This window comes from Biomphalaria glabrata, chromosome 1 (genome assembly GCF_947242115.1).
Source record: "Biomphalaria glabrata chromosome 1, xgBioGlab47.1, whole genome shotgun sequence".
NCBI lineage: Eukaryota > Metazoa > Mollusca > Gastropoda > Planorbidae > Biomphalaria > Biomphalaria glabrata.
This window is the reverse complement of record NC_074711.1, coordinates 61572201-61599172: the sequence shown is the minus strand read 5'-3', so window position 1 is coordinate 61599172 and position 26972 is coordinate 61572201. Positions and strand designations below refer to the sequence as shown.

Here is a 26972-nt window from a genome sequence, read left to right as displayed (position 1 = left end):
CCTCCAATGCTTACAGTACCTTCATAGCCCTCGAAAGCATCTTCCATTATCCTTTCATTGAAGATATATTGAAAAACGTTGGTGAAAGTAGGCAGCCTTGTCTTACTACAACTGTAGTTTTAAATTAGTCCCCAATATTATTGCTTATTGTCTAAAACTCTCTTGTTCTTCTGATATGATTTTGTCTGCTATCGGTTTTAGTCGATTTATGATAATTTTTAACAGTACTTTGCTATGATGGCTTATAAGGCTGTTGGTGCGATAGTTTCTACAGAGTTATTAATTGCATTTCTTTGGAAGAGTGATGATGGGTGATTGAGTCAAGGGTTTGGGCCATTCTCCTGACTGCCAGATCTTGTTGCAAATCATAAAAAGTGCGTTTATCATGGTTCTCCTCTCGCCTGTAGCAGTATATATCTCACAAAAAAAGTACATATGTGTATAGCGAGTTACCTGTAGATGAAGCATCATATTTGTTAAGAGTCATTGATTTTTAAAGTTTCTGTTTTAACTCTCTCTATCCTGTTTGACTGAGGCTGGTGATGGTCATGGTAGTTAAGAGGTTGACAAATTATCTTCCCAAATACCCGGGGCCCTAGTCCATGTTTTAATTGGAAATCTGAGCCTAGAGTTGAGTTTCTTCTCACAAGGATGATTTACGGTCTTGTTGCCAACTGTAGAGTCATACAGATGTTACCAACTGGGTGTATAAGCGTGGAAGCGTGGATCACAATAGACCGAGAGAAAATAAACAATATCCCTGCTGTGTTTACCTTTGAAGCCTGGCGTGATCACGTGATTGTCCCAATCAGTCTTCAGCGTCAGTATTTCAATTTCATTCCAAATTTAAGTGTTTTTTGTGTGTGTTTTATTTTTTTAACAGAATTTCAATCAAAGAAATCCTCTGTTACCTTTGTCTCGGTACAGTAAGGGTAAGGTTTAAAAAACATTAGGAAACTAAAAAAAAAGCAAAGTAATACAATAAATTGCGTGTTTCTGCAGTTTTTAGGAGATGCAGGCGTCCAACCGTACTCATGGTAGATATTGATGGGACAACAGAGTTACATATATACACGAATAGCCTTCTAAATAGTTAAAATAAGTTTAAATGAAAATACATACCAAATGTATACTTATTTTTCAGAATCTTCTGTTTTTGGAAAACACATTTATCAACAGACATAAAACAAACAAAATACAAATACTTTTTTTTTAAAAGTGTATATTTAGTGTATTAACTAGTTTGGATCAGTCAGGTAATTAACTCTTTCTCTCCAAAATTATTTTCCATGTTCCAATGTTTCATTTTGCTCATTTGTATTTCGCTATCCTGTTTTGATTAAACTTCAATAACGTTTTTGTTTGTTATCAGAAAATGTTTTATTTTTGTATAGAATTAAAGAGGAAAATTAAAATTCATAAAACTAAAAATTAATTTAATTTAATGGAGTCGAATCGACGTTGGTATCGTCAATTAGGAGATAAAGAGTTAAATTTGTATCACATCTAGACTCTAGACTAATAATAATAAATGTGTGTGATTAGAAATATTTGTAGCAATGGATTTTGTTTAGCGCTATTTCATGCTTTTTAATGATCATATCTATTGTATGGACCAGTTCAAAAGATATGGCGGGGAAAGAGCGGGGTATCTGGGTGATCGTTTTTTTAAATGTATTTATAAAAACGTTGAACAACTCAGGCTTCTCAAGCCGACACGCAAGCCACTCTGCTGACGAGAACTTATGAACCTGGAAGATTGTTTAGTTATCTATTGTTTCTATTTCATGTTTGTGTTCAATAAACCTCAGACGACGACCTGGAAAGGGGACTAATTCAGCTTATACTTTTACTTCAGTCAAGTACATCTTCTTTCCCTTGTTCGAGATACCAAACAAAATAATTAATTACCAATAGCAAATTACTACTAAGTTTTTTTTAAATTGATTCTTGTTTTTTGTGAGGTAAAAAATAGTTGTGCAAACTTTCAGCTTGATCCAATATTAGGTGTGGAAGAAAGAACATGTACAAACCTTTTACCAGACAGAGTGAGTTGAGATAAGCTTTGTAAAAAAAATGATTTCCCAGCGAATCTATAATTTTTATTGAGCTTTTATCAAGTCACTCCGTCTGTCTGGTCAAACTCTTTTACACTTTATTTCTCTCTCACTTCCTAGACTCGGATCAAGTTGAAACTTTGCACAATTCTTCATTGTCGATAACAAGACATTAATCCAATTCATTGATTTTGGTTTTGTATGTTCAAGTCGGCGACGGGCGATCCGTAACAATAATTACATTAATGTAGATTTAGGTTGTTCGTTAAACATTTTAAACCAACAATAGACTAATAAAACCTTCTATTTTTATAAGCTCTTGGATAGCTCAGTGGCCCTCCATCATGGAGACTCGAGTTCGAATTAAGACTCAAGCAACTTTTTTGTTTTACCTTGTTTCTATTAAAGCGCGAATTGGGGATTTTGTCACCACGCGAAATAACAGACGCGTTAAAAGTCGCAAGGCAAGAAGAGTACCTTATATCGAAACAAGTTCCATCCAAAATAAAGGTTTACCAAAATTATATATATATATTCCCAAGAGCCCTGACTGACCGATCGGGGCCGTCTTATGTATTCCGCAAGACAGTGATGAGGCTATTTTTGCTCAAGGTTTTGTGTTGTACATGTCTACAGTATTTAGATCCCAAAACGGCGTCACCAAAACGTCCTGCTTCGAGTCTTGCCTGCATTGAACTGATTTGGCAGATCGATCCAAAGGTTTATAATACAAATGTTCTTAATAGACGTGTTATAATCTTGAAGAACACTTGACAGGTTTTTACAATCGCTATTTCCTTCGCTTGTGGACTTGATAAAAAAAAAGAGCTAACGACAATCTGATCTTTCACCATTTCGTATCTTCCTCGAATAAAATAGACAAATCACAGAAACGTTTAAATAGACAAATGACATAGAAATGTTTAAATAGACAAATGACATAGAAACGTTTAAATAGACAAATCACATAGAAACGTTTAAATAGACAAATGACATAGAAATGTTTAAATAGACAAATCACATAGAAACGTTTAAATAGACAAATGACATAGAAATGTTTAAATAGACAAATCACAGAGAAATGTTTAAATAGACAAATGACATAGAAATGTTTAAATAGACAAATGACATAGAAATGTTTAAATAGACAAATGACATAGAAATGTTTAAATAGACAAATCACAGAGAAATGTTTAAATAGACAAATCACAGAGAAAGGCCACTTCTCTAAACTTTCATCTTGTGAGTTACTTTGTTTCAAAATCCTGAAACGGACCCTTTTTGAGCAAGTAACAAACTTTTTTTTTATTTAGCTAATTGAAGATGACCATAAGACTGAATCTGTCCGATCCAAGTTGATTTGCAGCTTTCGTCTGCATCGCTTCAACCTTCAACCGTATCCATGACGTCTCCTGCACATTGACTATTTCGTTGACCTCATCTGGTTACTTTGACCACCTGAACATGATTGGGAAGAAGAGTTCCTTACATTTCCTTACTCTATGCAATATTTACTCAATATGGCGTCGCCTCTTGCACCAATTCATCTACCACATCATCATCACTTTCCTTGTCAGCCGATGTGTGTATCTCTGTCATTCCAACAACAATCGCAGCCTGGTTGTCGCAATTTAAATCGTAGCATTTAAGTTCGTATTAGATTGATTAAAATTTATATTAGCACGATATATGCGTTGTACGTTTTGATTTGTCTTATTACTTATTACTTGGTAAGATTCAACATAAAATCGGTCAAAACAAGCGAAGAACCTTTTGCATTTGTTTCTGTTTTTTTAGGACTCGGTTCGAATAAGCCGCTGTTCCAATTAACCTGTAATAGAATATTTCCAAATTTAAAAATATACAGACTTTGCATTTTCAGACTTACAAGATTTCCCACTGAGAGTACATGTCAACATTTTAACATTGTCGTCTGTCTGATTCCCATCCTATATGGCAGTCCCAAAAAATAATGTGATTAATTTGGCTGTGTATTTGTGTGTGTGTGTGTAACTTAACCTAAATATTGTACAGAAAATATTTTAAACATATTTTAGACAAAATTATAACAAGCCAATAAAGATAATTTCTTTTTTAAGCCAAAATAAAAATGTCAGTCAATGTCCCTTGCGAAGCTTGTTGAATTCTAAAAACTAAGGATGTTAACTGGTATAGTTATTTATGCTCATAGACAACTATAAAGAAAATGTGATCGGCTAAGATTGCGGAACGAAAGATTATTTATTAACTCTATATATAGGTTTGTTTCTTTAGCCAAGTTAGATTTGGTCATTAGGTCAGCCTCTTGTTTTGAGGCAAGACTTAAACAACAAATAATTAGACAATGCAGCTGGTAGCTAGAGGCTTAAATTTCTATCACATCAACCAAGATATAGACTTTCTCTCTTTCTTTCTCTCTTTCTCTCCCTCTCTGTTTCTCTCTGTCTCTCTCTCTTACATACGTAGTATGTAATACTGGTCCCTTGACAAAATGAATGGTAATTAGATTTAAGTTTAATGAGCTCTCGCTAATTGGACGTTTACAGTACATAACAAATGAAATACTCTAAACACAAAATTGTCTATTTTGAAGAGGCTGCAAATGGCCGTTTATTCTTGGGCTAATCAATGGATTCTCTCGACATTTTGGCCTCGTTCTGTAACTAGCAGAAGATAAAATGGCTAACACGCAAAAATTTGTTTTTATTACTCAATAGTATTTATAATAATGAAAGAAACAAATAACCTTACTGACAGGGACAAAGTAGATTTTTGCATAGAGAAAGTTTATAAACAACTTTGGCATGGAGAAAGTTACACATTAAATTTATATAAACTTTGCTTGGAGAAAGTTATAAATTGTTTCCAGTAAACTTTTGCCAAAGCATAAATATTTATTGACTAGACTTACATGGAGAAATCTTGTTAGTGGTAGTGATTGTCAAGAATCGATACTGTGACCTCATTCAAATTCTTTCTAGAAACGGGGGTCAGGTTAAAGAAGTCGCAGAGTTAATTATGGTTGGCCAACCAGAGAAAGAGGTCAGGAAAAAGTTGTATGGGTCAGGTGATAGTAGGTGAAAAATACGATAAATATTTGGGAAAAAATTATCATTATCTATGATTCTAGAAAAGAATATTTAAAAAGGTTAAAAAATGGGGTAAAGTTGATTATTCGTGGCCCTTGAGTTGTAGCGGGTCCTTGAGATTCTAAAGTGTGTAAGTTGTTGTGAGTTCATAAGTTATGAGTTCTTTATAGTTGAAGTTTATTATTAATGAAAGTCAAGTTGAAGTCAAGAAGATAGAAAAGCTCAGTCGTTTAGTTGCATCTATATAGTTAAGTGCTATTATAGTGGGAATTTGTTACATCATCGATAGTCTAAGAATATCTGTCAAACATAGACATATAAATATAGACTGGAAAAAGGAAATAACTTCATGTAACTTGAAAACATGTATATCTATTGTTGTCGGATTTCCGAAATCTGAAAAGTTGCATGATCTTCAGTTTAGAGATTAAACAAAACTACACTGCTGTATGATAAAGTACACAAAATTGCAAGTCACAAATTTTCGTTTCATAAAACTCTTTTATCGGCCAGTCTATATTTATTTATGTCTCTGATGTCAAGTAATACTGTATTATGCATTATTGAATTTATGTTTTGAAGGTGTTCATTAATAGAAAGAAACGAAGTCTAAAAATGTCTTCAGTATATTTCTGTAGTTGTATTTTATTTTCCGGCAAAGTGATTCTGTTTGTGCCATTATAGATATAAAAAGGAAAGATAAGCAATGATAAGATAAGCAATGTATTTTAGCACAATCAGAAACATTAAATCATCCAGAAATATTGACTCTAAAGAAACGCACTCCAAAAGCTTTAACTGACACAATTACCTAATGAATTATGAAGTACTAGTCGACCGGTGGCGTAGCATACGCCGCTATTTTGCATGGCCGGTCTTAGGTGACCGCAGTTGGCTCCGCACTGATGTGACCGCAGTGGGCCCCGCACTTTCATAGGATCCGCGCTAATTCTAGGTGTATAGATTATTAAATTAAACCATTGTATAACTTATAACAGATTTCCCGCGACCTATTGTCAATTTACCAGGAGCTCCTGAAAATCTCCTGAAATTGCCAAATATACGAAAAAGTCCTGGAAATATCCGGAAATTATTAAAATCTTTAAAAAACTCATACGAATCTCCTGAATATATATAGACAAAATTGTCATTTTGGGGTGTCATTAGATAAGGCAAATGCCAATCCTACGCGCGATAAAAAAAAACGGCATTATCCCGTAATATTGGAATCTGGTGAAAGAAGCTTCTCGCGCCTCAAACTAATGAAGAATTACTTTAGTTCAACAATTCTCGTAGATAGATTGAAAGATTTGTTAATTCTTGCTATTGAGCGTGATCTATGTAGGAAATAGAACTTTTATAATATACTGTATGACTTCGCTACACGCAAGGCTCGTTAAGTTCGTGAGATAACTATCCACAGAAATAAAAGAGTGATCTTTCCTTTACTTCTTCTTCTCGTCCAAACTCTTGAGCGAAGAAGACAATTATATATATAGATAGATGGCGAGAGTGAATATATTACTTTGATATTTTGGTATGATGGTTATATCACCTTATTTATGTACTCCCAGGTTATGGATGTGAATAGTCTTGCACATGTTAGGAACTGAATGAGTTAGTCTTTGTTGAATGTGCGAGAGAGTGTCTTAGGCAGTGAGGTCTTGTCCCCGGTCCAGGAAGGTTGGAAGGTTGCTTCCTGGACTGGTGGTTGTTCATTAATATTAATATTTATTGTGTATTGTTTGTGCTCTATTGGATATTTAAGTATTATTTGTTATTCATGGATCTGAAGTTGAAGTTAAAGTACTTTTAGCATTAATTCTTCTTAATTGTAATTGTAATTAAGTAAACCCATAATGAGCCAAGTCAAGCAATAAAAAGTAACCGGACACATCCCCTTAGATTAAATACAAATCTCAAAGTTTTATCTGACATAATTATCTAATGAATTATACATTTTTTTTTAAATTGGGGACTAAATGACCAGAGGATGAAGTGACCAGAGGATTAAGTGACCGGAAATTAATTAAGTCATCATGATTTTAGTCGGATCCTTTTTTTAAGTTTTATTTGCTTATTTCAAATAAAATAAAATGTACCCTTCAATAGGTACTAAATGAGGATCTGCATTGTACGGCAATAGAAACAAGATAAACAAGTACTGTATGGACACAAAAAAGATGTGTTTGTTGTTTGTTTGTTTGTTTGTTTGTTGTTGTTTTTAATATAATTTCTTCATTATGGTTCTTATTCCGTTTATTTCTTTTTATAAAAAAAAAATTCCCCTTTCAGACCTAGTGGTCTATAGGGCAGACGATGTAAAGGTCATCTGATTCTGTGGCCTACGGTTTACGAGGGTGTCATGTGGCCAGCGCAACGACCAACTGCCTTTACTTTTTCCTAACTAATGTCAGATACCTATTAGAGCTGGGTGGACTCAGAGGCGCCCAAAGATCCCGAAATAAAAAATCCCAGTCGTTACCAGGATTCGAATCCGGGACCCCCGGTTCAGAAGCCAAGCGCTTTACCGCAAGGCCACTGCGCCTTAATTTCTTTTAATAATGATTCGTTATTGCAATTAGTCTTTCCACTGTTCTTCTATTGACAGTAAAGCAAAACGTTTTACTAGGACATGTGCACGGGCAAGGTTAGAGAGTATTTATACATAGATCTAGATTATATAGGGAAATAAAGAGGTTTATTGCGTCATCATCCAAACCTGCTGTCGCTGGGAAAGCCTGTCAACCAAACAGATGGCGGCTGAAAGAGCAACGACCTATCTTCCCATTCTCTGATCCAGACTGGCTTGATTCTTTGAGTTTTTTTTAATGTTCGTGTACATCTGCTTCTTCAACTCCGTTTTAAATACCAAGAAAAATTTGAGCGTAGCGAAGAACTTCCAGCCGAAGCCGTGTGACGTAATGTCTGCATGTTTTTATTCTTTCTTTGAGATCATTTGGAAAGATGTCATTGACAAAAAGACGGTCAAACCATAAATAGTTTCCTTATATACATTCACTGTCAAATTTCGCGGAAAAAACGTTAGAACCGTTTTCAAAATACGAGAACCTCTACCCATCTTGTTTCTATGAATAGACTACAAGTAAGATTTGTAAAAATGAATGTAAAAAAAAAATCAAAGCTACAGCGGATGTGAGTTGTTTCTTGATGTTCGTGAAATAAATGACATAGTTCCTTTCATGGAGAACATGAGTTTAACTCTAAGTAGAATTACTGCTCATTAGAGTGTAATCACCAATTTGAACCTCACCTAAATCACACATATAATGTTAATCATATTATTACAATTAATGTTTGCAAAAAAAAACAAATTGCAAATTCGCTACATAGCATCCACACTAATCAATCCTTTTCTTTCCTTTTCCATTTAAAGATACAAAAAAAAAAATAACGTATTAAATTATCACTCCATTAAGGAGCACGCCATTATCCAACTCGTCTCAATAATTCAGTTTCAGAACTAGAAATTATTTTCACGTAATAATAATTGGTATCAATTCTTATAGACAATCTTGTTTCTAGGATTCAGATCACTGGTAAATTATTATTATTATTAATATATATATATATATAAATATATATATATATATATATATATATATATGTATATATATATATATATATATATATATATATATATATATATATATATATATATATATATATATATACAGAGAGAGGGAGAGAGAGAGAGAATACAAACTATTACAAACAACACATTGCTAAAAATTGTGAACTTACAAATCAAGGTGGTATACAATGGACCTCATTCACCAATCGTAAACAAACACCATTTAGCCACGTGATTCTCTATCTCTTCTATACAAATTACGCAATCTATAAAGGCTATCACGTGATACGTTTTTTCGTTGTTTTATCAATATTATCAGTGGCTAAATGTTACTTGTTTACGATTGGTGAATGAGGTCCATTACGTAGCTACCATAGGAGCCCACAGGAGCCCACAGGAGCCCACAGGAGCCCACAGGTGCCCACAGGAGCCAAGATTGTTGTTTATTACTTGTAATAAGACCTAGCAAGTTATTAGAATAAACTTGAAACTATAACTTGTCAAAAGTAGTTACTGGATTGACTGTAAGAACACTCATAACGGATTATCTTGTTGGCGTTACCTAGGATGCGCGGTGGCTGAGCGGTAAGGCGCTTGGCATCCGAACCGCGGTTAAGACTGGGATTTTTAATTTCGGGATCTTCGGGCGCCTCTGAGTCCGCCCAGCTCTAATATGAGTTGGGGAAAAGTAAAGGCAGTAGTTCGTAGTGCTGGCATCATGACACCGTTGCGTATTAAAAAATTAGCTGATAATATTGTATTGTTAGGCCAAATGACTTGATACTACAGGGCACGGAGATAGATTGTGTTATTACATTGTTAATATCCATATTTGCCCAATGAACTGAATGTTATATAGTTCAGTGTAAGGCAGGAATCCCTTATTTTATTTAAGGATCGTCTAATAATTCTAATTGATCCTATTGTAAAGGGCCGATCTCCCATTTAAGGCCTCACGGAAGAATTCTCTTTGTTTGCGTATTAGTTTGTATAATGTGCACTTCATTGTTTAATACCAAATACTTATTAGATATTGTGTTACCATGCATTAGACCTACATACATAATAAATGCATTCTTTCTGTTTTAAAATAATAATAAGCACACTTTATAGATACATCTTAAGTAATACAAATAGTCCTTTAAATAGGATTTTGGCATTCCACACTACAGCAGTACGCCATCTGTACAAATGGGCCTACATGGCGTGATGTATTGCCTGTTGATAACCGATAATATAATTGTTGTTCTAATGAAAGGGAATAGTTTTTAAAATTATATTATTTTATGAAAAACTGTTTGCATATTTACTTTAAACATTCAGCATTTCGTTTTCAGTAAGAAAAAAGTTATTATGCCAAAACTTTGCAAGATCTTAAATATTGGTGTCGGGTTTTCAATATCTTCTCTAGTTTTTGCAATCTTACGGACGGACGGATGCACTACATAAAACTAATAGCGGCTATTTCTATTCTGAGGCTCATTGTAGATAGTAAGTGGTGACTTGTTTATAAAACAAATACCTCCCCAAATGTTTAAGATTGTCACTTCGTAATAATTGTGAAAATAAGTTCCGTTTATTTAAATGATGGTAATTGTTTGAGTTCTTAAAAAATCTAAAAAGCTAAATCCAGCAAAATAAAAAAAATCCTTTAAAAAAAACAACCTAAGCTTATCTATTATCTAAAGTGGAAGAACTCCGTCCTTAAAACTTTATCTACAATTAATGTACAGGTTATTTCCCTTATTCGATATCAAACAAAATAATTAATGTTCAATTGACTAATTCAGTATGTGTTTATGGAAGCGTGTTTTGTTAGGTACAATAAATAATTGTTTAAAGTATCAACTTGATCGGAGAATGCGTGAGGGAGAAATAGCGTTGACAATTATTTAAGGGGACTAAAGCCTATAAATTTAGACATATTTGTGAATACTGAAGTATTAGGTTCCTTTGTTGCTATTGATTAAAATAATGAACCACCAGTAATTAATTGTCTTATTGGTTACTTCATTGATTCATGTCAATAATTGTGCAAAATTTCAGCTTGATCCGAGAATGGGTGTGGGAGAAATAACGTGTACACACTTTTTACTACACAGAGTTGATATAAGCTTTGTAGTTAGACATTATCTAGGCTTAGGCTTAGGCTTAATAACATTGAAAATGATTTCATTAAAACCCTTTTGATACATTCTTAGCCTCTTGATTTTACTTTTTTTTTCGCAACATGTAAAAAGTGTTCATATATCTTTATATCATTCGCTAACATTCTGGAGGACATACAGTTTTTCAACTCAATATAAGCATGCGGTGACTAATGCAGCCTAAGTTATTATTATTATTGTTGTAGCTTTTATATAGCGCTACTTTCATGCTTATAGCATGCTCAGAGCCCTTTTGGTCCAATCTCATTTGTGGAAGTTGGGGGGGGGGGGGGGGGGGAGGGGGTATCTAGGAGTTGGTTTTCCGTGCTGCCTTTAGGCGCTCAGTAAACACAACCCTGCCCGAGTCGGGTGTCGAACCTCGAGCCCCCAGCCAAGCCAAGTTCAAGCGCACTTGGCCTCTCGACCACGCTGATAGAACTAATAATGGTAATGTTATGTGGTGATTAAAACAGTTACAAGAACGTATACTGTGTGGTGATTAGAACAGCGTTGATTGATACATGTAATAATGGAACGTGATTATAAGAGTTCAGTTGATATATATATATACTCGGAGACTTACCTTGAGACTGGACGAAGGTTACGAAAATTAGGACACACGCTAAGACTGCCATAATGCTTGAAGCCTTTGCTAAGATTTGGTTAGCCATTAGAACGGTGCTACTCTACTGACCAACACCTACACGTTTCTGATGTTTTTCTTCGATAAAAGTAACTTTCTTGTTTCTGTTCTTGAAGTGTTCAAACTGTTGACGTTATTCTCTCCCTTTGTATCTTCTCTTTTCTTGGAATCACAAACTTTGTAATCCTCGTTCACCCCAGAGTACTTTCGCTTTTTTGTCTCCCCTTCTACATTCAATCTTCTCAAGTGGTTGAAGACGAGTTACTTGCTCCTTATAGCCTCACTTTGGTATCAATTGCGCACATGCATAACTACTCACTATCACACACATGGGCCTAGACTGGGTGGCGAGAGGGGTGATTAAAATATCAGACTTGGAAGAGTTCTTAGCAGGCGTGTGTCCCGCGCCCCATCAGGACAGGTGACTCCTTCTCCCGTCATTCCCCTAAGTTCTCAAACCACCCCCTACCCCACGCAGCAGAATTCAGAAGCTCTCACTCTCGGCATCACCAGCATCCATAGCGACATCATCATAGGCTAGACTTTCCTCACACACAGCACTGTCATAGCCACGCCTTCTCCTGTCACAATCTAATATCACTAACTTTAGAAAGAAAAGGGGGTAAACATCGATATTTTAAACGATAGAATATTTATATTAATTAAAAGTTCTTTAAAATAGCACTATCAATGAGTGTATGTTGATCGACCTAGTTTCTAGAAAAAAAGACTATACATGTCTAGTGAGACTCTAGATGTCTGGTGAGACTATAGATGTCTAGTGAGACTATACATGTCTGGTGAGACTCTAGATGTCTGTCGAGACTATAGATGTCTGTCGAGACTCTAGATGTCTGTCGAGACTATAGATGTCTGTCGAGACTCTAGATGTCTGTCGAGACTATAGATGTCTGTCGAGACTATAGATGTCTAGTGAGACTATAGATGTCTGGTGAGACTATAGATGTCTGGTGAGACTATAGATGTCTAGTGAGACTATAGATGTCTGGTGAGACTATAGATGTCTGTCGAGACTATAGATGTCTAGTGAGACTATAGATGTCTGGTGAGACTCTAGATGTCTGTCGAGACTATAGATGTCTAGTGAGACTCTAGATGTCTGTCGAGACTATAGATGTCTAGTGAGACTATAGATGTCTGGTGAGACTATAGATGTCTAGTGAGACTATAGATGTCTAGTGAGACTATAGATGTCTGGTGAGACTATAGATGTCTAGTGAGACTATAGATGTCTAGTGAGACTATAGATGTCTGGTGAGACTATAGATGTCTAGTGAGACTATACATGTCTAGTGAGACTCTAGATGTCTGTCGAGACTATAGATGTCTAGTGAGACTATAGATGTCTGGTGAGACTATAGATGTCTAGTGAGACTATAGATGTCTAGTGAGACTCTAGATGTCTGTCGAGACTATAGATGTCTAGTGAGACTATAGATGTCTGGTGAGACTATAGATGTCTAGTGAGACTATAGATGTCTAGTGAGACTATAGATGTCTGGTGAGACTATAGATGTCTAGTGAGACTATAGATGTCTAGTGAGACTATAGATGTCTGGTGAGACTATAGATGTCTAGTGAGACTATACATGTCTAGTGAGACTCTAGATGTCTGTCGAGACTATAGATGTCTAGTGAGACTATAGATGTCTGGTGAGACTATAGATGTCTAGTGAGACTATAGATGTCTGGTGAGACTATAGATGTCTAGTGAGACTATAGATGTCTGGTGAGACAATGATGAACTTCTTAAAATTATAATTAGTCAAACAATTTTGTATTCGGAAAGTTTATCCAAAAGAATCAGGTTTACCTGCCAATATGTTTTGTGTACATTGATTTATCACTGTTTCTTTAAACTTACTTTGTTACATCGTGACTTGTTGCATTGAACTCGATAATAAACCATGAAATCTGAGCTCTGCAATATGCCTACTTCTCTTTTATCTAACTCTAAAATCCAATTTATACCTGTCATCAATGTTTTAAATTTAGAAAGAGACCATTTTAAAATGAAAATAATAATGGACCTAGTTCACCAATCGTTAACACATTCCTCATCCCATATGCTAGGACAAATGTGTACAAATACTCCTTCTTCCCTAGTGCTATTAGAGCATGGAATGGGTTGCCTGAGGTAGCCAGGAAAACCAGTGACTTGGCAGAATTTAAGTCATTAAGTTAATATGCATGACTAAATGCATGACGCGTAGGACATAATGATCTTCTTTTTTAAAGTAACGTCTGTATTATATAAAATAAGAAGATAAGATAAGTAAACAAACAACATTTAGCCACGTGATAATATTGATAAAACAATGGAAAAAAACTGTCAGGTGACAGCCTTTGTGTCTTACGTAATTTGTATAGAGGAGATAGAGAATCACGTGGCTAAATGTTATTTGTTTACGATTGGTGAATGAGGTCCAATAATTTCTATACTTAGATACTGTATAGAACTTTTCGCAAAAAAACACATATTCTCTAAACTAGCAATCTAATGGACCTCATTCACCAATTGTAAATAAACATATTTAGCCACGTCATAATATTGATAAAACAATGAAAAATACGTATCACGTGACAGCCTTTAGGATTACATATATAGAACCACGTGGCTAAATGTTGTTTGTTTACGATTGGTGAATGAGGTCCATTGTATTCAGTGATTCACAGGTCTATTTTCATTAATGACTAATTAGGGAGCATAATAGTCATATATATGTATATATATGAAATCAAGACTTGAAAATGATTTTTAATTATTGCTAATGATTGCATTTGATATTAGATAATATAGGGTGGGAACACTCAAAATAAGAATTTAATAAATAGCATATATGACTTATCTTAGTGACAGATTTGGGGCGGGGGGGGGGTCGCGATAGATGCAACCGCCCCTCCGACGGTCCTACCTTGTATCGAGCACCTTCTTTCATTTTATATTTACTAATGATTTAATTTGAGATTAGAGTGTGATGTTGCATACTATGAAGTTTCACACACCCGCCAACAAATATCTCGTATTACATAATATTGAATTAATTTTGTTTACAAGCTATGGTTTCTACATGGAAATTGGACCGCCCCCTTCCACTCAAATGATTAGGTTTTGGAGGCCAATACATGCAAGCTTTCAGACCGTTAAAGTGTAAATCTGTCTAAGCAATTTATAGCTATCCGATCGTCAAAATCGGCCTGTAGTCCAAAAATGCCAAAAGACACAAATTTTAGAAAACTTAACAAACACAAAGAGAGATGATTGAGACTATAGAGGGATTGTTTCCCATGAAAGGGGAAGCAGATGAATAAAAAAGTTGGGGGGGGGGGGGAAAGAGGACGGTTAAAAAAACAACATTAAAACTTGTTTAGGTGCACTATTGACGACCAACCTTACTTCCTTATTAGACTCGTACTCACGCTTCTGTCATAATATCCGTTCATCTACATAGTGCTGCTGAATGAAGTTATTGACAGAATGGAAGCCACTTTCGGTACAAAATAACCGAAAATTAAACCAAACAAGCAAAAGAAAAAGAATACAGATAGTCGTATTAAGAAATATTATTTTGTATTACTTCTTGCGTTCGAATCGTTATTTGTTTCTTTATGATTGGAGTTATTAGTGTGAGTTATAGAGTTGTCAGCAATAATGTCAACACATAAACAAGGTCAATACAGAAACAAGGTCATTACAGAAACATGGTAAATACAGAAATAAGGTCATTACAGAAACATTGTAAATACAGAAACAAGGTCAATACAGTGAATAGAAAAGAAAAGGTCAACAAATAAATAAGGTCAGTGCAGAAACAATTTCAATACAGAGAAAAGGTCATTACAGAAACAAGGTCAACACACAAACAGGATCATTACAGAAACAAGATCAATACATAATGGCCGATACTAAATTTAAAGTATATTTTTACAAAGCTTATATCAACTCATTCTGTGTGTCTGTGTGTCTGTCATTTGCCTTTGATAGAATTTCATTTTGATATTCTTTCTGAAAATATTGAAAACTGACTGCCTGGGACGACCACATCGGGGGCCGATTTTGAGTTTGTGTTTCCACACAAACTGTCTTATTTGTAATCTTGTTATAAATGCTTTTTTTTATTGATACACTAGATCTATTGCAAATTAAACTACATGACTGATTCAAACTAATTGTTATAAGTACGCTTAATATAAGCTTTGTTTTTTTTAAAGTATATTTTTAATGTTTTTATTTGTTTAATAACTCACTTAAAACAAAAACTTAAATGACTGTTAACTATCAATGTAGAAATGACATTGGCGTGTGCACATCCTAGATGCTATCAGAGAGTTTAGAATTGAATTATTTCAGACAACTTTAGAGAAGGCTACTGTAAAGTCAATGTTTTTTTTTTCTATAATTTAGTATTGATACATTTTTTTTAACAAGGGCTTCCTCTCTCCACCTCAAGCGGATTCTATTAGTTTAAAAAAAGTATAATCAACACACTTTCTAAAGTGTGGAGAGGCTGAAAAGAAGCCTCACACTTTTCCTTGGCAAAGTCTAGAAAAAAAAAGAGCCTACTACTCGGCAGCAAGATGAATGCTAGAGGATGAAGAAGAATACCAGACTGCCTGCCCAAACGTCATCACCGCCACCTCTGCCCATTCAATTCTTTTGTGATTGTGAACAGTTAATTTAAGATGAAATCTTGGGACCAACCTTGACACTCTAATGAAAGGACTATATCACTGTCCTAAGTCTATAAAATCACTACCCGATTGTCCAGTAAATGACTAGATCTGAATGTAGGCAGTGTGTGAACGTTCAAGGTAAGGTATGCAACATAGACTAACCTCATGTCTTGTGGGATACGGAGGTTCAAAAGAGACCTATCTTGCTATCAAGGATATGATGGGGAAATGTGTCAGAAACAGACGCACTTCTAAAGTTGGGTAAACAATGATGGCAACATGGAGGACAAACTTTATGGAAAAAAACAATTAACTTTGTCTGACGGGATCTAATTTATTTTCATGCAATCTAGGCGGAAACTAATTACACACGTACATTTATTCCTAATATCATACTAGTCGCAATGGATGATCATGATAAAACTAATTACAGTGTGTTGATTTGTGTTCATCTGTGTGAATTCAGACAACTCCGGATATCCTAAAATGACCAACTTCTCTCCCTTTACGTGCCAAATTACGTGTTTCATTGAATGTAGACAAACACCCAAATAGATTAACATACATACCCACATAAGCCAACACTCATACCCACATAAGCCAACACTCATACCCACATAAGCCAACACTCATACCCACATAAGCCAACACTCATACTTACAGAAGTCAACACACGTATCTACAAAAGCCAATACCCATGTCTACAGAAGCCAACACACAGAAAAAAAAATTGATGAGAAATTAATATCACGCCTCGCTTAATTGTAACTGGATTGTTCCGCATAAAATTGAGCACTCATATAAATTCACTAAGCATAATCCACCCTCGGAAACTCCTGCTCTCGATTAGACGTTAGATAAAGAAAAGGGACAACACGACTTGACGGAAAGAGAGCGCCTACATTTGCTGCTATCCCCACTGGAATAACGTCTCGCTAGAAAGCACGCCTGGCGCACTAATAGTGAATTAATGTTATCAAAATTTGTTTTACAACCTAGCGTGATTCGTTCAGAAAACACTTGGGCTTTATGTTTGGCCAGAAGAGAACTTGTTCTTTATAATATTGTCTAGTTCTCAATTCGCTAACCGGAAGGCGAGTAAATATTGTTAAAGAAAAAAAAAGCAGTAAATATATAAAGAAATGATAATAAAATACAGGCATAAAACATAACAAAAAAAAAAAGATAATGTAATCCCTTGTCAAATTTGACTTATTTCGCACATAACTTTGTATGATAATATTATGTATAAACAAGTTACAAAAGAAACATCAACCCTTCCTTTTTGAGTCTGATAGTGCCATCATAGTGGTCTATAAAATTTCTTCTTCTATCTATTTCTTGTAATGTTTCAGTATTGCATCAAGTCTTTCCAGTAAACTCTGCATAATTAAGTTCTTCTGTCCAGATAATAATTTCTACATAAGACGGTGCGCTAAATCTTCATGTACCGATGCGTCCATTTAATTATTTAACCTATTACTGACTACAAAGAAACATTTCAGTCAAGTACACCGAACTATCTATCAATACCTAGCGCGAGGTTTCTATATCCAAAACTGCTAAATACCAATGTTTTAAACCAATCTGATACCAGGTTCAGTTTTCACAGAGAAATAAATGATTGAAGACAATAAAACATAAAAATTAATGAACAGAGACTTCGTGTTGTTAAAAGTAGACATTGAAAACTAACATTTTGTTACGTCACATCCTTTCAAGAACTTTTCACAAGTACATTCACAACAAATGATGACGTCACATGCTTTCAAGAACTTTTCACAAGTACATTCACAACAAATGATGACGTCACATGCTTTCAAGAACTTTTCACAAGAACATTCACAACAAATGATGACGTCACATGCTTTCAAGAACTTTTCACAAGAACATTCACAACAAATGATGACGTCACATGCTTTCAAGAACTTTTCACAAGAACATTCACAACAAATGATGACGTCACATGCTTTCAAGAACTTTTCACAAGAACATTCACAACAAATGATGACGTCACATGCTTTCAAGAACTTTTCACAAGAACATTCACAACAAATGATGACGTCACATGCTTTCAAGAACTTTTCACAAGAACATTCACAACAAATGATGACGTCACATGCTTTCAAGAACTTTTCACAAGAACATTCACAACAAATGATGACGTCACATGCTTTCAAGAACTTTTCACAAGAACATTCACAACAAATGATGACGTCACATGCTTTCAAGAACTTTTCACAAGAGCATTCACAACAAATGATGACGTAATATAAACCTATCAGCACAGTGTATATCAATGCCTAGCGATGAGTTTCTATACAAATAAATGTTTGACTAACTCACATGTTTACGCCTTGTTCCACGGCTACCCCCACCCCCACGGTATGGACAACAAATAATTGACAAGTATTTCAATATTTTATTAACATTCCCTTTCAACACGTCTATATGTGTCTAGTATAGGCAATCAATAGTGTTCAACACGTCTATATGTGTCTAGTATAGGTAATCAATAGTGTTCAACACGTCTATATGTGTCTAGTATAGGCAATCAATAGTGTTCAACACGTCTATATGTGTCTAGTATAGGCAATCAATAGTGTTCAACACGTCTATATGTGTCTAGTATAGGCAATCAATAGTGTTCAACACGTCTATATGTGTCTAGTATAGGCAATCAATAGTGTTCAACACGTCTATATGTGTCTAGTATAGGTAATCAATAGTGTTCAACACGTCTATATGTGTCTAGTATAGGCAATCAATAGTGTTCAACACGTCTATATGTGTCTAGTATAGGCAATCAATAGTGTTCAACACGTCTATATGTGTCTAGTATAGGCAATCAATAGTGTTCAACACGTCTATATGTGTCTAGTATAGGCAATCAATAGTGTTCAACACGTCTATATGTGTCTAGTATAGGCAATCAATAGTGTTCAACACGTCTATATGTGTCTAGTATAGGCAATCAATAGTGTTCAACACGTCTATATGTGTCTAGTATAGGCAATCAATAGTGTTCAACACGTCTATATGTGTCTAGTATAGGCAATCAATAGTGTTCAACACGTCTATATGTGTCTAGTATAGGCAATCAATAGTGTTCAACACGTCTATATGTGTCTAGTATAGGCAATCAATAGTGTTCAACAGCGATCTCGACTAGAAACATAATTCTAAGGAATATGTAGGTCGCAGATGGGACTGCATAGCCACGTGAAATACTGTACTCCTCGTTTATCTTTGCACTCGAAGAAAAGCCTTATTATATTGTTTTATTAAACATAAACGCTAACTAGAAGAATGTAGCATTCACCTACAGGTTAGCTAATAATATGATAAATATTTTTTTTAATTGCTTTCGTATAGCGCAATTTTCATATATTTATAGCATTCTCCTATTGCTATAGTTCAGTCTCTTTTAGGACCAGGGTTTGTAGGGGATATCTAGGAGGAGGTTTCCATGCTGCTTTTAGGCGCTCAGCAAACCCAACTCAGTTCTGGTAGGGGTTTGAGCTCGGGCACCTTTTATAGGAACCCAATTTTTTTTTTTACATATCATCGACATATCTCTTGGACCTTCAGGCTAATGTAAATAAATATCGACATTCGAAAAGTAAAATGTGTTCTCATTACACTTAGTTTAAACAAACTATACTAGAATTTATTTTTTTTTACACTTTCTAATGATCTGTCTAAAAATGTCTAATTACAATATGATTAATGTGCCAGGCAAAGTGGCCGTTATCGATTGGTTGAGAGTTCGATACTCTAAATATTATTCTCTCACTAAAGAACAAGGGTGAGCTCACTGCCGGCCACAGACCTGTTAGAGAGAGTCGCATCAGAGGAGTCTCACTAGTTATTTATTCACTTTTTAAAATGTTTTCTATTGCAACGTGCGCTTGTGCTAGTATTTTTAGATCAACTTTGTATCAACATTCCCGGCTCTTCCCGGGATCAAGGTATCAGCTTTCAAAGCACGAAGTGACAGAAGTAGCACTCAAAGCGAAATGGCTGGATGGATGGAAATAGAAAGCCCTCAAACAGTGGCGTAGCAGCCATGGCGCAAAGGGGTTCAATGAACCAGGGCGCACGATCAATAGAGGCCCGCAGCTTGAAAGAAAAAAAAAAAGAAAAGTTTTGACTGTAAAATTGAAATGTTTCAAATTTGGACATAATTTTATTTAGCGTTCATTGTGTATTTATCGTTATTAAATTTTATTTCTACTATCAATCAAACAAAAAACGCGAAATGACATATCCATATACATCTTACTTGTACGAAATCTTTTTAAGGAGGAAACTCGAAAAATTGCCAATTTCCTTCCTAATAAATTGAAGCAAAACATCTGCTTGGCAAATTGGCCTCTTTTTTTTTTTTTGCTTATTCTATCAGATTGTCTTTGACAAAATCAAATCATGTAGTTTAAAGTTAAAAGAACGATTGTTGTCTTTGGTACATGTGTAACTGATTTTTGTCACAGTTAATCAAGATGAGCCCTTCAGAAATCTAAAGGAAACTATAGTTTCTAGGACACAAAATGAATTTGTCTTATAAGTTGATCATCATGCATCCGCTTGGCTACCAGTCAAGGGGACTTCAGTTCGAGTATCAACTTTAGCTGAGGTGTGTTTGCTGAGCGACTGCGTGTAGCAAGGAAGACAGCTTCCACAAAAGAGATTAGGTCAGCGTGCACTGAGCCTGCTTAGAGCATGAAAGATGCTCTGTACAACAATAAGCGAAACTCTACACATTTGATGCGCAATTAATGTCTCTATTATTGCCCTACAAGCGAAATCTCCGAAAATGTTGATTCTTAAAAAGAACTAGGTCTACAACGTTTTGAATACATTTACCTTATAGGACATAGAAATGTATATATTTCCAACATTTTGTTATTTCATATTAGTGTATTTGGCTACTTTATATTACATGATTCTATTATTGCATATTTCGAGGTGTAGTTATTTTGTATTGGTCAATTGAGTTAATTCATTTTGGTCAATTTAGTTACTTCTTTTTGGTCTTTGTGAAATCAATATTCCGCTGCAAGTTTAAATTCCGTTTGATTTATAATGACCATTATGAACTGGACATTCGAAGGCGGCCTATGGGGGGGGGGGGACTCAAATTTGTCTCAACCAAAAGTTTAAAGACAAATTATATTGTGATTTAAAAAACAAACAAATAAACAACTAAACTATATAATTAAACAGAGATTTATCTCCATTTTTATCAAGAAAGCAATGTTTGAGGGGAAACAAAATGTATTCACAATGTGACTCCATTTACGTTTTAGTGAATATTATTTTTAGCAAGCTGTATTAGTAATTCCTCCCCCATTCATTGAGTTTTAGATTGAGGCTATGTCCTAAATCTGAATTGGGAGAATTCCAAAGAGAATTAAAAGATTGTTATCTCAATGTATCAATACACTTTGAAGATTTGGGTGATCGACAGGGGAGCTTACTGAAAGTTCGTCCTCATTGTTAGTCATTTCAATGCGATAGGAAATATTCCCTCGTTCAATGTTCACAATTAGAACACCGGTGATAAGGTAAAACCTCACGTGCCGTTTTAGTTAAGGGCAACACCGTGAACATAGCAAACAGTTTTTGTGGGCAAACTCACTTTCAGGAAACATAACTGAGCTGGCTCATCGCAGTGGAGTTATCTCACTTTGATAAACAGTACGGAGGGGAGGTGATAGATAACACATTTCAATAACACTTGATTAAATCCTAGGGGAATCGTTTTGTTAGATGTGCGATGGACGCAGAAAGAATCGAAAACGTTGAAATCAAGTTTGAGTCTCATTGAAATGTTACACTGATAGACACGTTTAGGGGCATTTGATAATATTTTTTTTTTAAACTATAAACAGATTAACATTTTTTTCTTCTAAAACCTCATTTTCAGGATGATTTTATCGTTTGCAAAATAGACGTCTACATTATCGGATATAGTACAGTAATAATTAGCTACAGTTTATATATGAACACTAGCTAATACCCGTGCTACACTACGATTGAAATAGCTTGTATATAGAGATATGTTTATTTTTCCCCGAACACTCTTAGCCAATCAATAAAACGGCCCGCATTACAACCCTCCCCCACCCCTACAAAATGTTCTTGCCCTCAAAATCAACAACATACTTTTTGGCCATTGTTTCTTCTAATGAAACGGATGTCCTTAAATTCTAAAAGCGAATAGCTATATCTTAAAATTATACCCGTGCTACTGTTAAAATAATAGGTATATTTGTATATCTCTTGAACATTTTGAAATCCATCAATAAAAGTTCCCGCATTACAACGCTACCCCCACAGTTAACACAATTTTCTATCTCGGTTTATACAAGGATGGCTGCCTGGACTGTCGTTTGGATTTATCGATGGTCCCGGGTTCAAACCCTGCCCGTTCCCGTCGTCCTGCAGGAGGTTTGGACTAGGAAGTAAACTATCTTCAACTCTGAAGGAGCATCCGAAACCTGTCAAACATTAAACAAACATTAAACAAACATTAAAGAAACATTAAACAAACATTAAACAAACATTAAACAAACATTTAACAAACATTAAACAAACATTAAAGAAACATTAAACAAACATTAAACAAACATTAAACAAACATTAAACAAACATTAAACAAACATTAAACAAACATTAAACAAACATTAAACAAACATTAAAGAAACATTAAACAAGTCCTCTTTATGTTTGTCCCTTTCCTCCTTCAATCAAACGGCCCGCAAGCTCAATCTATTATGGAGCATGCACAAACACTTCTTAGGTCCATCAGTTGTAGTCTTCTAATCTGCCTGCATTATAATGACTCTTCCACTCCCCCCCCCACACACACACACTATTTTAAATGAAACGTCCCTCCCCCAACAGTACACAATTGACCCTTGTACATTTAGCGACATCAGCCAGTAGTACAATAATATCACTTAATATTTTGCAATCTCAAATAGAAAGCCCTTATTCCCAACCTCAAACTTAACGCGCGTTTATGCTTAGGGTTAGGGTTTACTAGGCGTTAGGGTTAGGGTTTGGAAAAAAAATCGCCCCCCCCCACTTCAAAGTTCTGGATCCGCTAGTGCATAGAGATGCACCTCATTTGGAACAACCGATCTTCACAAGCCGTGTTATACAACCCTCCCCATACATCCTCGTATAGTCAATAGCTCTTATGTTTACTGTGATCATTTTTAGGACTTTTAATTCTTGTTTTAGAATAGGGGCCTGCTTGTAGAACTTCAACACATGATTACATACTACAGTCGGATTACAGTTCTTACATTTCAAATTGAAGTAATTTTCTCAACAAACACACACACTCTTTCATTAAGACACATTTGATAATTACACTGATCTAAGGATAATCCATCACAATCACCCTGAAATGTATCTACGACTTGCAGATAATTAGATTTAGGATCTAGAAATGTGAAGACATAGGAATACATAAAAAAGATGCAACCTAAGAAAATTATGCACCAAAAAAGTTGATAAGTGCTTAAAGCGGAATGAATTATTGTTTTGATTTGGTAGACATTGAAATGTCGGCTTTTAAAGACATATGTGGTAGAAATCATTTATGGTAAATGTAACCGTTAGGGCTTAGTTGTCTTAAGTAAACAAAAAAAAATAGGCTATATTTTCGTATTTTTTCGATTTTGACTGAATGAATGAGTGGTCAGGACAATGTATTTTATATATTAGATCTTACATCTTAGTAACTATACAAGAAAAAAGTATGGGGGAAAACATAAAAAAAATTGTTTAGCTTTTCTAGATGTTTCGAAACAATGATATGGGCGTGGGGTAAAAAAAAAGGCTATTAGTGCTAAAGATAGGCTATCTACATTAATCTACAATATAGAGTCAGAGGCTGGATTCTAGGTTTCAGAATCTCAAGACTTCGACTACTATGTTACTGAATCGACCATAATCTCTTTATTCCCAAGGAGACTAAAATATCAGATGGATAGGAAAGAATAGCATATGTATACATATGTCTCTCAACTTCTAATTTGGAGGTGTTACCATACCTTGATTCTGTGTATTTAGAAGTCTCAATTCTTCGACTATGGATCAATGTTCACAGAAGCTGTTATTCAGTGCTGGGTGTAAGAAAACCATGGGAGCTAGATCTATGTTTGAGTACTGTGCTGGTGATCACTAATTGCTACCTTGTCTAGCTAAATGAGTTAGTTGAAATAAAATTACTTTGTTTGTCTGTCCTCTTTTCTTCTCCCTCCTCTTTCTCTCCCTCTCTTTCTGGTACTGACTCTTCCTCTCTTACGCGGTCACTGTTGTTAATATTTGCCTGTGGTGATGCCGGCCTAAACTTGCCGCACTATCGGGGGAGTGTGTTTCTGTTGCTAGGCTAGGGAATTATGTTTTAGTGGACATGCAGGCACTTGATAGATGATGTCCAAATGTAATTCGGTGCAAATGGTTTTCCTGAGTCATTCCTAAGTCTAGATTTGTGTGCACATCTATGTCTCTGTCTGTGTCACTCTTCGCGCAGAGATGATGTCATTCAACCTTTGTAATTCATCAATGCAAGTTGGTGGTGTAACCCTCCATACAGATTTATATAGCATTCCGTATAACATACAGATTTATATGGCAATCCTAATAATTCTCCATACAGATTTATATAGCATCCCGTATAACATACAGATTTATATGGCAATCCTAATAATTCTCCATACAGATTTATATAGCATCCCGTATAACATACAGATTTATATGGCATTCCGTATAATTCTCCATACAGATTTATATGGCATTCCGTATAATTCTCCATATATTTGTTTGACATGAAATATAACCCTCCATACAGATTTGTTTGGCATGAAATATAACCCTCCATACAGATTTGTTTGACATGAAATATAACCCTCCATACAGATTTGTTTGACATGAAATATAACCCTCCATACAGATTTGTTTGACATGAAGTATAACCCTCCATACAGATTTGTTTGGCATGAAATATAACCCTCCATACAGATTTGTTTGACATGAAGTATAATTCTCCATACAGATTTGTTTGACATGAAGTATAACCCTCCATACAGATTTGTTTGGCATGAAATATAACCCTCCATACAGATTTGTTTGGCATGAAATATAACCCTCCATACAGATTTGTTTGACATGAAGTATAATTCTCCATACAGATTTGTTTGACATGAAGTATAACCCTCCATACAGATTTGTTTGGCATGAAATATAACCCTCCATACAGATTTGTTTGGCATGAAATATAACCCTCCATACAGATTTGTTTGGCATGAAATATAACCCTCCATACAGATTTGTTTGACATGAAATATAACCCTCCATGACGTTATGCTGAACACTGGATGATCTTACAGCGAGAAAGCCCAAAGGTATATGCTCTACGGTCTTGAATGTGTCTCACAATTAACAAAAAGACCTTTTAATTAAGATTAAACGCATTAACAGATTGTTGACCAACAGCCCAAAAAATGCAGTTTTTAGTTTCGTGGACCTTTAAAAAAAACTGTTGTTTTCTCGTGACATTATTATTGATTATGCATAAACGCAAAAACATAATTTTAACTAGAAAAACTATTTCATCTAATTGGTGAACTCAAACAAATTATTTTGTCGAATGTTGCATTTTTGCAATAAGTTCTAATACTTGATGTTCAGAAGGTGTTGTCCAGGAACATTGTTAATTAGCCCAGCTTTATGTGTTGGACATGAAAACATCAGATCAATGGGCCTGTCAGCTGGTGAACGATCCAAGGAAATCATTGACTATTGATAGTTTTGTATCTTCGACCTTGTAATGAACATGAAAGACTGATATATTTTTTTGGCCACTCGCTGGTGCTCCTATATATATCTGCGACTACTTCTGTGTGTGTATATGTCCTAGAACTGTTGGACTTTACTAGTAAATGAAGGCACTGACCTTCAAAACTACAATGATCATGCATTTCGTTTGAGATGAAAGCCCATGTGGCTTGTATGTCTAGGGCTGGGAAAGGGACAAGCAAAGGAAACCGAGAACTATGAACAATTCTGAACAAAGTTCTTACATTTGTTGTTGTGATATCATAAAATTAGTTGTTTTTTTTATCAAATGTATATTTTGGAAAGTGAATAAAATAATAATAATAATAATTCTCAAAACTAAAGACAGTTTCCCATTTGAAAGAATCCCAATATCAAGGTTAGGGTTTATGTACGTACATGTGTCTACAACAGAGGACAAGTTGGAACATATTGTGAACGATGTAAAACTTAATTGTTGTGACAACATGGAACTTTGGGTTTTGTTTGATGTGTTTTTGGCATTGTAATCTTCTACTAAAAAAAAAGTCATTCTTAAAAACTGTTAAGATTATGTTAGCAGGTGGAGACTCTAGGTCTAGTCTCGGCGGCGATCCTCAAAGTCTTAATCTAAATATATGGGGTATCTTATCTTTTCAAAGAACAAATCGGTTTTATTTCCAATGCATTAAGGGACTATAAATTCAGATTAGAATATTTTTTCACATTTTTCAAAAGGTCCTTTATAATAGAATGAATAATGAGCTGTAGGTCAGGAGAATGCGTTATTGCAGTGAAGAATGCCAGAAAACGCTTTTAGCGTCGAGGCTTCGCTCCGAACTCCACTAATAAATAATGAGCTGAAGATGTCAGGAAAATGCGTTTCTGCAGTGAAAAATGCAAGAAAACGCT

At 35.0% G+C, this 26972-nt stretch overlaps 1 protein-coding gene across 1 annotated transcript in view; it reads right to left on the bottom strand.

The window, feature by feature from the left end:
* Positions 1–11947, bottom strand: part of LOC106072333 (uncharacterized) — a 71701-nt gene extending 59754 nt beyond the window's left edge. Inside the window, exon 1 of the mRNA XM_056006287.1 lies at positions 11472–11947. Coding sequence (XP_055862262.1) covers positions 11472–11559 — 88 coding nt within the window. The 5' untranslated portion in view covers positions 11560–11947. The remainder of the gene's footprint in view (positions 1–11471) is intronic.
* Between the last annotated feature and the right edge of the window lie 15025 nt (positions 11948–26972).